Source organism: Kogia breviceps, chromosome 4 (genome assembly GCF_026419965.1).
Source record: "Kogia breviceps isolate mKogBre1 chromosome 4, mKogBre1 haplotype 1, whole genome shotgun sequence".
Taxonomy (NCBI): Eukaryota; Metazoa; Chordata; class Mammalia; order Artiodactyla; family Physeteridae; genus Kogia; species Kogia breviceps.
Window position 1 is genome coordinate 70096700 of NC_081313.1, and position 14463 is coordinate 70111162.

General features: G+C 33.2%; 1 protein-coding gene across 3 annotated transcripts in view; it reads right to left on the reverse strand.

Annotated features, from left to right (window-relative positions):
- TMEM161B (transmembrane protein 161B) overlaps positions 1-14463 on the reverse strand; it is a 68873-nt gene that overhangs the window by 20486 nt on the left and 33924 nt on the right. For 2 of the 3 annotated variants that reach the window (XM_067031263.1, XM_059060450.2), the window contains 2 exons: positions 13437-13534; positions 9802-9958 (listed from right to left, as the gene is read on the reverse strand). In XM_067031263.1, coding sequence (XP_066887364.1) covers positions 9802-9866 — 65 coding nt within the window. In that variant the 5' untranslated portion in view covers positions 9867-9958; positions 13437-13534. The remainder of the gene's footprint in view (positions 1-9801; positions 9959-13436; positions 13535-14463) is intronic. The other variant, XM_067031264.1, reaches the window with a different exon arrangement.

The window sequence follows — 14463 nt, forward strand, 5'->3', positions numbered from 1 at the left end:
GATGGAATATATTTTTTTCTGCCATGTGGCTGACATTTTTAAAGTTCTAATTTAATGTCAATGTATTTCACAACTGGAATTAAGCCAAAATTTATAGATACAAAAATTACAACAGAAAAGAAAAATCAAGGACAGGTAGGAAGATTTACACGGTAGGAAGTATTTTAAATATATTTATCTTTGAGCTAGAGATAAGAGCTTTGAAATAATGAATAGGCTTAATTTTTAGTTCTAAAAATGGCAAATTTCCCTCATCTAGGATAACAACTTTAATAACATATACGTGTCAAAGCACTACGATGTTTTAATGTAATTTATACTTACATTGCTTTAAAGACCCAATTCTCGTATTAAGAAAATGTCTTCTATACTGTAACATCTTGAAATTATTCAAAGATATTTTATAAATGCTCTTTTGAGAAGGAAAGAAATACAAAGAAATCATATTCTGATAAGAAATGTTGCCAATTTTTTTGCCAATATACAAATCTAGTGTATAGTAACCTAAGGAATAAACACAGAGGTTTCACAGACGTTTCTCAAAAATTTTTCACAAAATGTATAATTACCTTTTTAAAATAGATCATGTTTCCACTCAACTAAGCAATTTCCATGTAAACTGCAAGTTTTCTAATATGTGAAAAATTGTATTGTTTTTGTGACCACTAACAAAAAAAAAACACCTAACTTTTTTCCTAGTCAAATGATTAAACCTAACACATCTAGTTTTCCATAAGAAAAGGCAAATGAAATACTCAAAACATTATACTTTGCATTCTTGTTGAAGAGAAATCTAGAGAAACTATACCAAGAATCTGCTACAGAATGGACATTAAAAACTAATGAGTTTTCTTATGAGTTACCAAATAAAATACTTGTCAAAATAATCTGACCCTGTCTTCAAATGTTAAAAAAAACAAAAACAAAATTTGGGTAATTTTTAACTAAAACATTTTTTCATGTTTTCTTGGAGGTGAAGGCTCGATTCCTTTATTTTAGTTAAAATTCTCCCAGATATAAGCCAAAAACTACTATGCAACTTTAAAATCCGTCCCACAAACAGCTTACAGCCAGCCTCAACCTAACCAGATTATGGAAAGAAATGACAGCCAAAGATTTTTGAAAGCATAAATATAAAGGCTTTATTAAAAAATAAAAGCAAACAAAAAACTATTAATTAATCTTCTGATTAAAACAGAGCAAAACACACACTTACATTTTTAGATTCAGAAGGAAAATTATCATTTCCTAGCTAAAAGAAAAAAAGTCATACTTAACTATATATTAATAAACAGAAAAAGTCCTATATCCCATGTAAGTTCTCTATGTGACACTAGGTTTCTGACTTGAAAGGTGAATAATCTGACAGCACTAATCTCACAGAAGATCTCCAAAAGTTTGTTAAAGAATTAAGTTTTGACACAATATGCTATGTACAAATTTTCAAGACAAAAAAAGTACCTTGGCTTAAATTCAATAGCTTTGTGACTCTGTTCTTTTCTCACTAGGAAACACGGTATCTTATGCAGTTCACTTCAGGGTTCAGTGTTTCGTTTCTCTTATTAATCTAAAGCAGAACATTTTTGTAAAGAATACAGTAATTTAGAATCGTTTAAGGAATTCAGAAGAGGTGACTAAGTTGCTCTACTGTAGTTGTCTATTTCTTACAGCAAACAAATACAGCATTTAATTTGTAGACCTTTAATTTACAAATCTACATATAGAACTGAATAATTAACACAGAAAACCTTAGAATTTATTTAAATTTAAACCATTCACAACTTTTTGCTTTGTATAAAATTTGCATGTCTGGCAACCAAGACAAATTAAAATTTTAAAACATAGCCTTAAAAACTTACATAATAGGGTTTTGTACCTTAAACCATCCACATTGTAAAATACAAGCACTGTGGAAATGTGACTAATGATCCAGTCCTTTAACCAAATATAATAGGACTACTGAGAAGCTTTATCATTCTTTGTAGAATAGCTTTCTTCTCACTCAAATTCACGTAATTGACTCAATATTACTCTGCGATACAGCTTATTCGTAAGAAAAGGTTCTTTTTTAAAAGAAGTCCATCAATTGTAGAATATTTTAATTTTTAAAAGTTTTACTTCCACCAAAGGATCTCTGGATTTTTTGCAAGCACCGTTTTAACCTTTTTACTTTTCTTTATTCATAAATGAAAATTACATGCTTCATATTATGAAATCAGTAGACATTTCTCCAGTGACTCTTAAGACGTTATGGGCCATCATATAGGAAAGACAATTACTACAACCGCTCCATCCTCATTATAAGGCTTTCTTTACCCCATACCTTCTACATACCATGTAACTTGGCATTAAGTGGAACCGGAACACACAGCTTGGACAAATAGGTGGTTAGAATTACAAATGGGCAAGACAGTAGAGCTGAGAATTTGTATGGGTTTAGGAGTAAGACTGGAAGCAGGTGTCATAGCTTAGATGCATTCACAACTCAGTTGAAGCAGAAAGCAGAGCTGATGACAAGGGATGGGTCAGTTTTAGGTTCTAGGGTTCAAGATTTTAGTGTAACATGTTTTAAAAAGTCATTCTTATGCTTTTAAAACTTTCAAGATTATGTAAAAATTATAACTGTTGTCCGACACAAGAATGTCAAATAAAACTGATGGGGGGGAAAATGACCACAAAAATAAAACCATTTTCTTCCTCACTTTGAAGTGAACCAGTTATTTACGTTGTATGTGTCTAATTTGGGGACCACTTTAACAAAGGACATTTCATCAGTAACAACTGCAGAGAATTTCTGAATCAACTGATGTATGTGTGACTCTGGAATTAAGTGGAGCCATTGTCCTATGTAATCAATGGAGACATGTGTTTGACTAATAAGTAGACACATACAATAAGAAAATAAAGAGAAGCCAGACAGAGGTCACTGCAGCTAGACTGTTCATAGGGTGTGAAAGGCATACCAGATATGTTATAACGAAGATAAAAGATAGGCTATTAACAGACTCTTCCTTGGTGTTAATCTGGATATCTGGCATTTAATTCTGGTTTCCTGCATGCCATTGAAGGCAGCAGGTCATTTTCTCACATGCTACAAGTTCGAAAGAAAATCATACACACAATTCTACTTTCCTTCTTCTTCTCTACCCCCTTTGTGGAGGGTCAAAGTTGGCAGAAAATAGCTTGGATTATAAAGCCCTTAACCAGTTTCTGTCTTCTCTGGGATGGAGAGACAGCCAGCTACTAGATTCCCGCAGGGATGCTATTGTTTGGTTCCTTTCACGAGTGTGCTACTTAAAACTAAGCAGAGCCAGTTCAGTGCTGAAGACTGTTTGGGACCTTTGCTCTCATATTATTAGGCATTACTGAGTGAAATGAAAGATAAAAATTTATTCACATAAACAATAATTTGAGTAGTTACTAAGAAGTACGTTTTTCTAATTTCTCTGGTAAGTAGGTATTAAGGGCTGTATCACATTAAATAAAACTGGGTATCAAGATACGCGTTTCTACGCAAATACATCATAGCTACAAAACATGAAGAGAATGAAGCAAAAACAAGAATATTCCATAATAAACAATATTTCAGAGAACATAAAAACTCAAAGTATGATAAAAGTAGTAAGACATACATTCAGCTAGTGCTAATTATCAAGTTAAAATATTTTTTAGTGTGTTTCATATGACGATGTCTAGGGATGGTCTTTATTCTGACTAAATATTTTCATATATTTAATACTATAGAACTAAATAGTAATATTTTAAATCCTTGAATTTAATCTGCTCTTTAATCTGCTCTTGAATAAGTACAACAGTGAATATCTGGGGAAATTTCTCAACTGACATGCATGATCAGTATTTCTACCCAGTACAATATAAATCCTGTGAAGACATCAACTCTTAAGGCTTTGTTCTGGCTCTTCTACTCTAAATTATACCTAAATCAATCCAAAACAGTCAATAGAGAGATAGCACAGTGGTGTTGAATGTCAAATCATATCATGTATTTTAAATGGTGTCTACTAATAGCTTTAAATGTTGGTTCAGCAGTCTCTGATTGAAAATTAAAGATATATGTTATTAATTCTGCTTACTCCCAAAATCTGACTAAATAAACTACACAGGAAGGAAAGTAAAACTCCTCAAAACAAAGAATAGGAAAAGAGATGACAGTAGAAAAAAATTTTCAACAAATTTTGGAAGACATGAAATAGATGGACAAGCAGTAACTGATTTAGGTTTCAGTTTTCTCTACTATGCTGGATCTACAAGGTGAGGAACCCAGAGAGAAGAAAGCCAATTGATACAAACAAAAGTCAGGAATTGGAGACAGCAGGGACCTCTGAAGGTAGGGTTGCAAAATGCATGAAAACAAGATGATTGGCTGAATGTCTGTATTAGTGTGATGAGACTTCCCAGATCTTCTGTCTTGCCTAATTATTGAGATTTGATGATGGCTTTTCCCCAATTCTGGCAAAACCCAGAAGAATTAATTGTTAAAGATTTTAAACCAGAGAAGATTGGGCTTGGGGGTATTATATAAAACTTAGGGTGACAATGAAGAGCTGAAAATAAAGGGTAGGGGGAGGACTCAGACATGCAGTTAAATTAACACCTGCACAATGAATGTTGAGTCTCTGAGCCTTCTTCCCCAATCAGCTCTCTTAACACTGGTTGTTAGACTTAGATCCCACAGATGGGAGAATGGACAATTCTTCTCTGGAGAAAACGATAGGCCCAACAACCAGCAGACACTGATATTTAGAGGTTCCCGAAGAATACTTCCAGGTCTCTATTCAATCATTCACTAAAAAGTCTACCAATCAACAAACTCCAGCCACGTGCACAAAACTTCCAGTTTTTAACCCCTCCTTCTTGAATATAAACAGATACTCAAAGACCACAAGACATTCAAGAACAATCTTTAACACAGTAGAGATTGAAACAAAAAAAGGGGGAGGAGGGAGACTCAGAAAATAAACAATGCAAGGTGCAAATTTAAACTTAAAAGACATTAATATTCTTAAAAATAAAAAGATATTACACATCCATGATACAAGAGTGCTATGAAAATGGAACTTCAAAAGAAAAAGTCTTGGGCTTCCCTAGTGGCGTAGTGGTCTTCAAAAGAAAAAGTCTTGGGCTTCCCTGGTGGCGCAGTGGTTGAGAGTCCACCTGCCGATGCAGGAGACATGAGTTCGTGCCCCAGTCCGGGAAGGTCCCGCATGCCGTGGAGCGGCTGGGCCCGTAAGCCGTGGCCACTGGGCCTGCGCGTCCAGAGCCTGTGCTCTGCAACGGGAGAGGCCACAGCTGTGAGATGCCCACGTACCGCCAAAAAAAAAAAAAAAAAAGAAAAAGAAAAAGTCTTTTTAAAAATGACATAAAAATTCAACAGAAGGCTTAAAAGAGAAAACTGAGAAAAATCAAGAAAACAGTGCAAAATAAATGGAAAGGGGAGATAAAAATTAAAGAATCATTCAAAGGTATCCAACATCTCACTAACCAGAGTTCCTAAAAACGAAGATAAAAAACAGATAATCTTACCAAAGAGATAATACAATACTTCTGGATAGAAATAGCATATTGAGCATATCCACTTACTTTTTGCCTCTCCCTAATTCCCACCAAAATGACAGTAAAGGAATTTGTTTTTAAGTACAGAAATACAGTGAATAGAAAAAGCAGTAAAAATCTGAAGCAAAAAGCAGGCAGATAAGTGGTAAATGACTAAAGAGAATTAGGAAGCTCAATCAGAAAGTCAAGATGCAACCTGCAGAACTCTCAGAAAGGATAAGGAACTGGTCAGACACCAAGTAATTATCTACATTAGGGTGAAAGTGTGAATATGTGTGTTGGAACAGGAGATAGTAAAACTAAGTACTTACTAAAAGGAAGTACTTTTAAATAGTAACCAGTTCAAACTGTCCCCTCCTAAAAGAAGTCTGGAGATTTATGCTTTGGAGAGGTTAAAAAAGATGATCTCTGGCCTATCAAGATGATTCAACAACTTGCCTCACCATATGCTCAGAGCTTCCATTCAGCCTTTTAGTGCCTCACACTTAAATCTAAACAGGCAAATATCAATCACCAGATCTCTCTAAGTCTTAAACATGAAAGACAGCGACCAAACCAAAGAAACTAAATCAACTCAGAGTAAAAAAGATACTTGGTGGAAGGAAAACTTTTACAAAATCTATCAATATCTCAAATATACATGAGAAGATAATGTAATCTTAAAACAAGTATGGGACTTCCCTGATGGTGCAGTGGTTAAGAATCCGCCTGCCAATGCAGGGGACATGGGTTCGAGCCCTGGTCCAGGAAGATCCCACATGCCATGGAGCAACGAAGCCCATGTGCCGCAACTACTGAGCCTGCACTCTAGAGCCCGTGAGCCACAACTACTGAGCCCACATGCCACAACTACTGAAGCCCACGCACCTAGAGCCTGTGCTCCACAACAAGAGAAGCCACTGCAATGAGAAGTCTGTGCACCACAATGAAGAGTAGCCCCTGCTCGCCGCAACTAGAGAAAGCGCAAACGCAGCTATGAAGATCCAACACAACCAAAAATAAATAAATAAATTTATTTATTTATTTAAAAAAAAAAAGTATGATCCTGTGAGGGGTGGGGGACAGAAACAGAAGAAAAAGACTTGAAAATTAAAAATTATAGCAGAAATTAAAAACAAAAATTCAATTAAAGGGTTGGAAAAAACTCCTAGAAAATTAAAATATAAAAATATAAACATTTTTTGAGAGACAGAAGATAAGTATCTTAGAGAACCAGTCTAGGAAATCTAATATCTGAACAATAAGCATTCAGAAACAGAGAAAATGAAGAAAAGGAAATCACAAATAAAATAATTCAAGAAAAATTTCTATAAGTCAAGAATATGAGTTTCCAGATTGGTGAAGTCCCAGCACAATGGATGAAAACAGATCCTCAACAGAAGGCATATCTTCATAAAATTTCAACATACCAGGTGGCCAAAGAAAAAACAGTAAAGATTCCAGAGGGGGAAAATATTGGACATATGAAAAATCAGAAATCAGAAAGGCAACTGGAATCCTTGAAGAGCAAGAATGGAACTTCAAAGACAGTAAAATAATGTCTTCAAAACTATAAAGAGAGTGATGTAAAACCTGGAATTCCATTCTCAATCAAAGGATCAATTAATTTTCAGGCAGGGTAAAAATATTTTCAGGTGTGTGAAGTCACAAAAAATGCATTTCCCACACAACCTTTCTGAAGATAATACTGAAGGATACGCTCCACCAAAATAAGAAAGTAAACCAAGTAAGAGGAAGACATGGAATATAAGAAAAAGAGTCCCAGTCTGAGAGATGTAAAGAGAATCCCTAAGAAGATAATAACTGGTGCTTCCAGGGGAATAGCTGTGCATCAGTTGGGAAGCTTAACCAATCCAGAACAGGGCCTATCTGAGGGCTCCCAAAGAACTCTCTCCAGGAAGATGAAACTGACATACCATCTGATGCTTCTGAACATAATGAGTTTGCAGTTGAATTAACAATATGTACAAAGAAAACAATGAAAATGAAATGGCAAGTATTTATCTGTGAATAGCATTTACATGATCATAACATAAATAATGAATATTTCCTTAAAATATGACATTACTGTAGTCAGAAGATAAGGTGAATGGGAAACGATCAATGGTAGGTGACAACCCAGGCAGATGTGCTAAGTCCTCATTTCCAGAGTGAAATGACAATAGTTAAAGACTAAAATTAAAATCAGGCAGTGGCCTTGTATGCATATGGAAATATGGATATAAACATCAAACAGAAAGGAGCTAGAAAAAGTTGCCTCCAGAAAGGCAGATGGAAATTTAAGAGAGAATGTTTAATTTCAATAAAAAATTTCAAAAATATAACAAAAATATTGCCCAGTATTAAAGGAAATGAGTTTCCAGTTTAAAAGCTAAACCTAGAACTTAACACAGTTAATGATGAAGTTTCAGAATACTGTAAGGATTCTGGTGAAAGAGAAAAAGCTTCTGGAGGGTGAATGTGAGTGGGGGGAGGGGAGGCATATGCCAAGAGCAAGAGGGCATCCAATTGCTCAAGAGTCTTCAAAACTCTGAGGAAAAACTATTTCTTTCTTAGAATTTGTACTGAGCCAAAATATAAACTGAATATGGGAAAAAAAATAAAGATAACTCAGGCATGCAAGATTAAAAAAAAATGTACCACACTTTCTAAAGACACTATAGGAGAATGCACTCTACCAAAACAAGAGAGTAAACCAAAGAAGAGGAGATGACGTTATCCAAAAAAGGACACAGGGAATTCTTGGGAAGATAGTGTAGGAAATCCCAGGATAAAAGATACACAGGCAGTTGAGAGAACTGAGGGCTCTAGGAGGATATTTCCATGGAAAAACAGAATAGAAATGATGTTATCTGGCAGCCACTATGGAAAACAGTATGGAGGCTCCTCAAAAAATAAAACTAGAACTACCATATGAACCAGTAATTCCACTCCTGGATATACATCCAGAAAAAACAGACACTAATTCAAAAAGATAAGTACATCCCACTGTTCATACAAGCACTATCTACAGTAGCCAAGATATGGAAGTAATCCAAATGCCTATCAACAGACAAATGGATAAAGAAGATGTTGTATGTACATATACATACATATACATACACACACACAAAATGGAGTATTACTTGGTCAAAAAAAGAATGAAACTCTGACATTTGCAGCACTGTGGATGGACCTAAAGAATATTATGCTTAGTAAAATGAGTTAGACAGAGAAAGACAAATACTGTATGACATCACTTATATGTGGAATCTAAAACATAATACAAAAAGGGAATTCCCTGGCGGTCCAGTGGTTAGGACTCCAAGTTTCCACTGCAGTGGGCGTGGGTTCAATCCCTGGTCAGGGAACTAAGACCCTGCATGTCAAGCGGTATGACCAAAAAAAAAGCAAATAAAAACACACCAATGAATATATTATGTAAAACAGAAACAGACTCACACATATAGAAAACTAGTGGTTACCAAAGGAGAAGGAAGGGAGGAGGAGCAAGTTACAGGTATGGGATTAAGAAATACAAAACTACTATGTATAAAATAGATAAGCAATAAGGATATATTATATAGCACAGGAATGGAGTATAACCTGTAAAAAATGCTGTACATCTGAAACTAATAGAATATTGTAGATCTACTATACCTCAATTTTAAAAAAAGAAAGATATGATATATCTGAACTACTGAGGTTTAGAATTCTGTAGGAGAGTTTAGCTTCGATACAACAAGAATAGAAAATTGTTCAAGGAGGGTAACGATACTACAATGCTTAACTATCAATAATATTTTCATAGGTGTAACTAAAACCAACTACTGATTTAAGTAAAAAGCTGTCTCCTTAGTATTTGGAAAGAAAAGAAGGGAAGGAAAAGGAAGGGGGAGAAAGATGCAATAACATCTAAAATTAAAGAAATACCATTATCACATAAGATTTAAACATATGGAAGGAAATCTCAAAAGAAATACCTAAAAGAGGTAAAAGTGGCTCCTCTGTGACATGAGTCAGTCAGGAAAGGGAAGGTAGGGAACTGGTATCTTTCCTTGTATTTCACTTTTTAAACTATTTACCTCTATTTTGAAAATTTTTTTCAACTAAATAAAGAGGATTTCAACAAAGAAAAATTCTCTAATGATCTAAAATCCTTTTTAAATCAGAGACGAGATCTAATGGTGTTAGCTGTAAAAGGAAAACAAATTCATAAATTAATATTAATGATGTTTTGAAGGATACATTGCAAAAGACAAAACAAGCAGGCACCAGACTAAGCTGATATTCATTTCCTGTGTAGGCTTCATAAAATTGTAGTAGACTTCAGTTACTAGATAGACAACCGTAGCAGCCACTGTGAAATCCACCAGCCACTGATATTCTGGAAAGTAATGCAATGCTGAAAAATAAAGGTGTAAGAAAGAAAGCTTTACTTAACCTTTCATAAACAGCTTAGGAGGATTTATCTATAATTAACTTCAAGCATGCTAGATTTTATTCTGTTTGATGATTTGCAATGTAAGGTTTGCAAATACGAGAATCTAAAAATGCAGGAAATAGATCAAGAATGTTGGCATCCAAAACTAAATTTTAATACCTCATAAATTAAATAATTAAAATAAACCTGAAATGATTACCAAAAATTATTTAAATTGTTTTTAAAAATATATGATTGAAAAATGAGTTGGTATTTTTTAGCTAATCAGCTTCTACAGAAATTATAAATCACGATTTTTTTAAAAGAATCTGAGCTATAATATTTTAGCTTCAGAATACAACTTGATGTAGAGTACTACAGGTTTATTTATATTCATTTCTGTGAAGCAAGAGAGTTGAACATTATGTCACATTTATTAACCATACTAACGGAGGATTAGTAATTTTGTGAGTTACTGCAGATTAAAATAATAAATTAAATAAATGTACTTTTTATTCTCTCTTCTACTCCTGCAAGAAAAGCTGATGAAATGCCTGTCAATTTTCCATATAGCCATACTACTTCAACAAACTATTCACTGACATTAAAATTAGCATTGTCTGAAAAAGTAAGTGGAAACTTCCATCCCCTTTTCTTCTCAGATATGCTGGTTTACTTCTGCCAGGGAGCAAGCAGTCTAAAATATCAACATCATTTTGTAGAAGGCCTCCTAAAAATGTGGAAATATATCACGTACTAAAACAGCATTTCCTACATTCTCACTGCCACATAATAAAATGATCTACATTGCTTTGGGAAAATTTTAGTTGTAAAATGTAACACCTGAGGATATTTTGAAACCAGAATTTACAGAAAAAATGTTTTAAAAATAAAATACCACTCAAAATAAGACATTTAAAATATCAAAACAAACTAACCAAACTTACATTTCTATAGGTGACAGCAAAAATTCCAAATCCTTTTATAATTGGGTAAATTATTTATTTGTTTCAACTTAATTTAACACACTTAATTTGCCTTCAGTTATTTTAACTGCTTTAGCTTTTTTGCTGTATTAGACCTAAGAGCTTCTGAACATCACTCTGAAAGATTTACCCTAAAGTGGTTGCAGAATTCCTATTCGGTAGACCTCCCTTCTCCCCTCTAAAGTCACTCAGTGGAGCTTTTAAAATAACTTTCTGGAAGGATAGCAGAGAAATGGATGGAACAGACAGACAAATATCTGTTTAACCAGAAATTTTCAGTTTTTATTAACAAAAGTTAAAGTAAATGTTCTAATTCTCCATGCCTGCAGAAATCACACAGGCTTCCCTCAGGGAACTCATTCACAGCAAACAGCCAAGTGACATTCAAATGTTCTTACATTCTTTAAGAGGTTCTTGTAATAGAGAGCTAACACAAATTGAGAGACTATAAGATAGTTATTGGGATATCAATAATATATACATTCAACAAAAGAACAAATTACATATATTCTTGGCTATACATTTAACTCAAGTATTATATTCTTTCTGTATTCAATAATGTAATTATATACTTGCCTCTCAACAGAATATTGGAATAAAAAGAAAACTGAGAGTTCACCAATCCCAGTGGTTTGCATTAACCTCCTGAGAGTACCTAAAGTTCAGGCAGAAAACCTTCTACTTTTACCTAAACACAGACACAGAGCATGCAATCATGGATGATTACATAAATATAAATATAAATAACATATATCTCTGTTATTCTGATTAACTACAATGATCTTAATGTTATGTGACCAGTTGCTTAACTAGTACCATTTGCAATTAGTTCTCAAAATTGTAAAAGTAAAACAAAATATTGAGTAAGCTGAAGCCACATTACCCCTAACTTCAATTTTTTAAGTTTATTTAAATAGCTTAATTCTCACTAAATGGCTCTACCACATTCAGTGTGTAACCCTGGTCAAGTTATTTAACTCCTCTATCTAACGAGCTAAAATAAAAAGTCAATAACAGTTACATACCTCATAGAACTGTGAGGGCAAGTTTATACAAATAAAGTACTTACAACAATGTCTGATAAGTACTCAATTTAAACTATTATTAAGGTTAATTAGCTGATAACTATTCAATAAATATTAGTTATTAGTAAAAATAACAAAAAATTGTCTTAGAAATCAGGAAACGTGTATAAGTATTCTTATACAAGTAAGCACACATATAGGATTAACAAAACAAATGGGACAACTAATCAGAAAGTTCAAGTGCTTTTACGTGTTTTAAATTTTGCATGAAAAATAGTTAAAAAGAAAAAAGAGGATGACATAACCAGTCTCAACAGTCTGAATGACACCAGACAACTGATTTATATTGTTCCTCACTGACATTTTCTAGGACACTCTTTCCATATATATACATACAATCTTTGTAAAAGCAGAATCGACTTTCAAATTTATTGAAGCCACCTTGTATCACAAAATAATTCTTTATGAGATGCTTAAATGAATCTATTAAGGTTTTTCTGAGGTGGTATGATTTAACCCAAGAAGGACCAAATTACATAATGATACATTACACAACATTACCAAAATTACTTTTTTAAATGTGTTATTTTAATTCCTCACTTATCATGTAAACCATTAGTTCTCAAACCTGGTCAAAAAAAATCAGAACCACGTGGAACATTTTAAAAAATACAAATTCCCAGAAGCCAGTCTAGATTTACTGAATCTCCAAGGGCAGATATGGGGGTATCTTTATTTTTAAAGAACTGCTTAGGTGATTCTGACATTCAGCCAGGTTTGAAAACTAGTGTTCTAAACAATATCACCTTAGATGCCTTTCTCTTCTAGGATCTGGATAATTTCATATAAATTTCATTTTAAATTTAAAGTCATCATAGTTATTATACAATTATAAACACTGATATACAGGGAAAAAATTGAATGACTTATTCAGAGATATCCAATGGGTAAAAATAAATCTTGAATAAAGTTTTCTATTCCTAATCTAATTCATCATACTAAAACCACTTTCCTTTCCACTAAATGCAGCATAAAGTTGAACTGTTGTAAATACAGGTAGTTTAATACAAACATACAAATGCATTTCTGCAAGCAACACTATAAAATGAGTAAACTGGTATAGATGACAATTTAGAATAGAATTTGAGATACTGAAAACTGACTGTAATCTCAACATAAACAAAAACTGTGTAACAAACTTGTGTAAGACAGCCTCTTCTAAAAAATGGGAAAAATAAGGCTTACTACAAGTTAGGTGGATAGAAAGATAAATTCAATTCAGATGAAGTCATTCTGAGCTTCTAAGCTCTGAGAAAGATTTCAGTCTATATAATGGACTTAATGATTAGGAAAATAAACCAAAAAAATCTAACAACAATAGATAAAGTACTTTCACTAGCATAATAGAAAACTGAGATTTACAGAACACTTTACCCAGATTTCCCTTACCTAAAGTATCCACTTCTGTAACTGACTTTGTTTCTAGATGGAGATCAATATCCTTTGGAATGGTTAGTGGCTTACTTTCAATGTGACCATTATATTTCCTATAAAAATCAGACAAGTGACACAGAAAACAAGTTACCCTCACTGTTATTCAAGTGTTTGTATCAAACTAACTACAAATGAGGTTATAAATTTCACAGTGAAAAAGAAGAACTTCTAATATTTCATGAAAAAGGACGTAAGGCACTCAAAAGTAGTTTTTAAAAGGGGAACTACAAAATACAGATGTAAATTATTATGAGAATATACAGATTACCAAGGAAAGAGTTACCTAAACTAGTGACAGAAATGAAACCTTGATTGCTAGCTTAGCACTGCACCCCATTTTTTCTGCTCTCTCTTCTATAGATTTAAAAACAGCCCTAACATCTCTTTCCTTAGGCACAAGAGTAAAAGGAAATGAAGACAAAATACATTTCACTTTGAAATTATACACGTACACAAACACTTACATATAAACAGACCTGTAGGTATAAACAAGTCAGAGCTGAAAAAATATATTAAGATTTATGTGCATGAGAAATTCTGAAATGTGAAAGGCTAGCTCAGAGTTGCTTTTACTAAGAATCATGGATGGAGGAAAACAACAGAATTCTTCAGGTGCATGTGTATTATTTCCAAATTTAATTTTTAAACACAATCAAACATAAATCAGAAGCAATAAACTGTCAGTAACAATAATTATAATAACAAGAAACAATTCCGCATTTGTTCTTGAATAAGTATAAACTGGGAAAACCTCAGTAAAAATTTTAATTCACATCAATAAATCAAATAATAATTATTGCTACTAAAACAGAATAGTGTTGTTAGTGCATCTTTCTGTAAACGTAAAGCATTTTCAACATATAAAAATTATTGTAAAAATAACAAAATTACTGACAAGGCATATAATAAGAATTCAAATGTTTATAGAATAAATACTGTACTACATAACTAAGTTTTACAAATGTTGACTATGGTAGCTGTG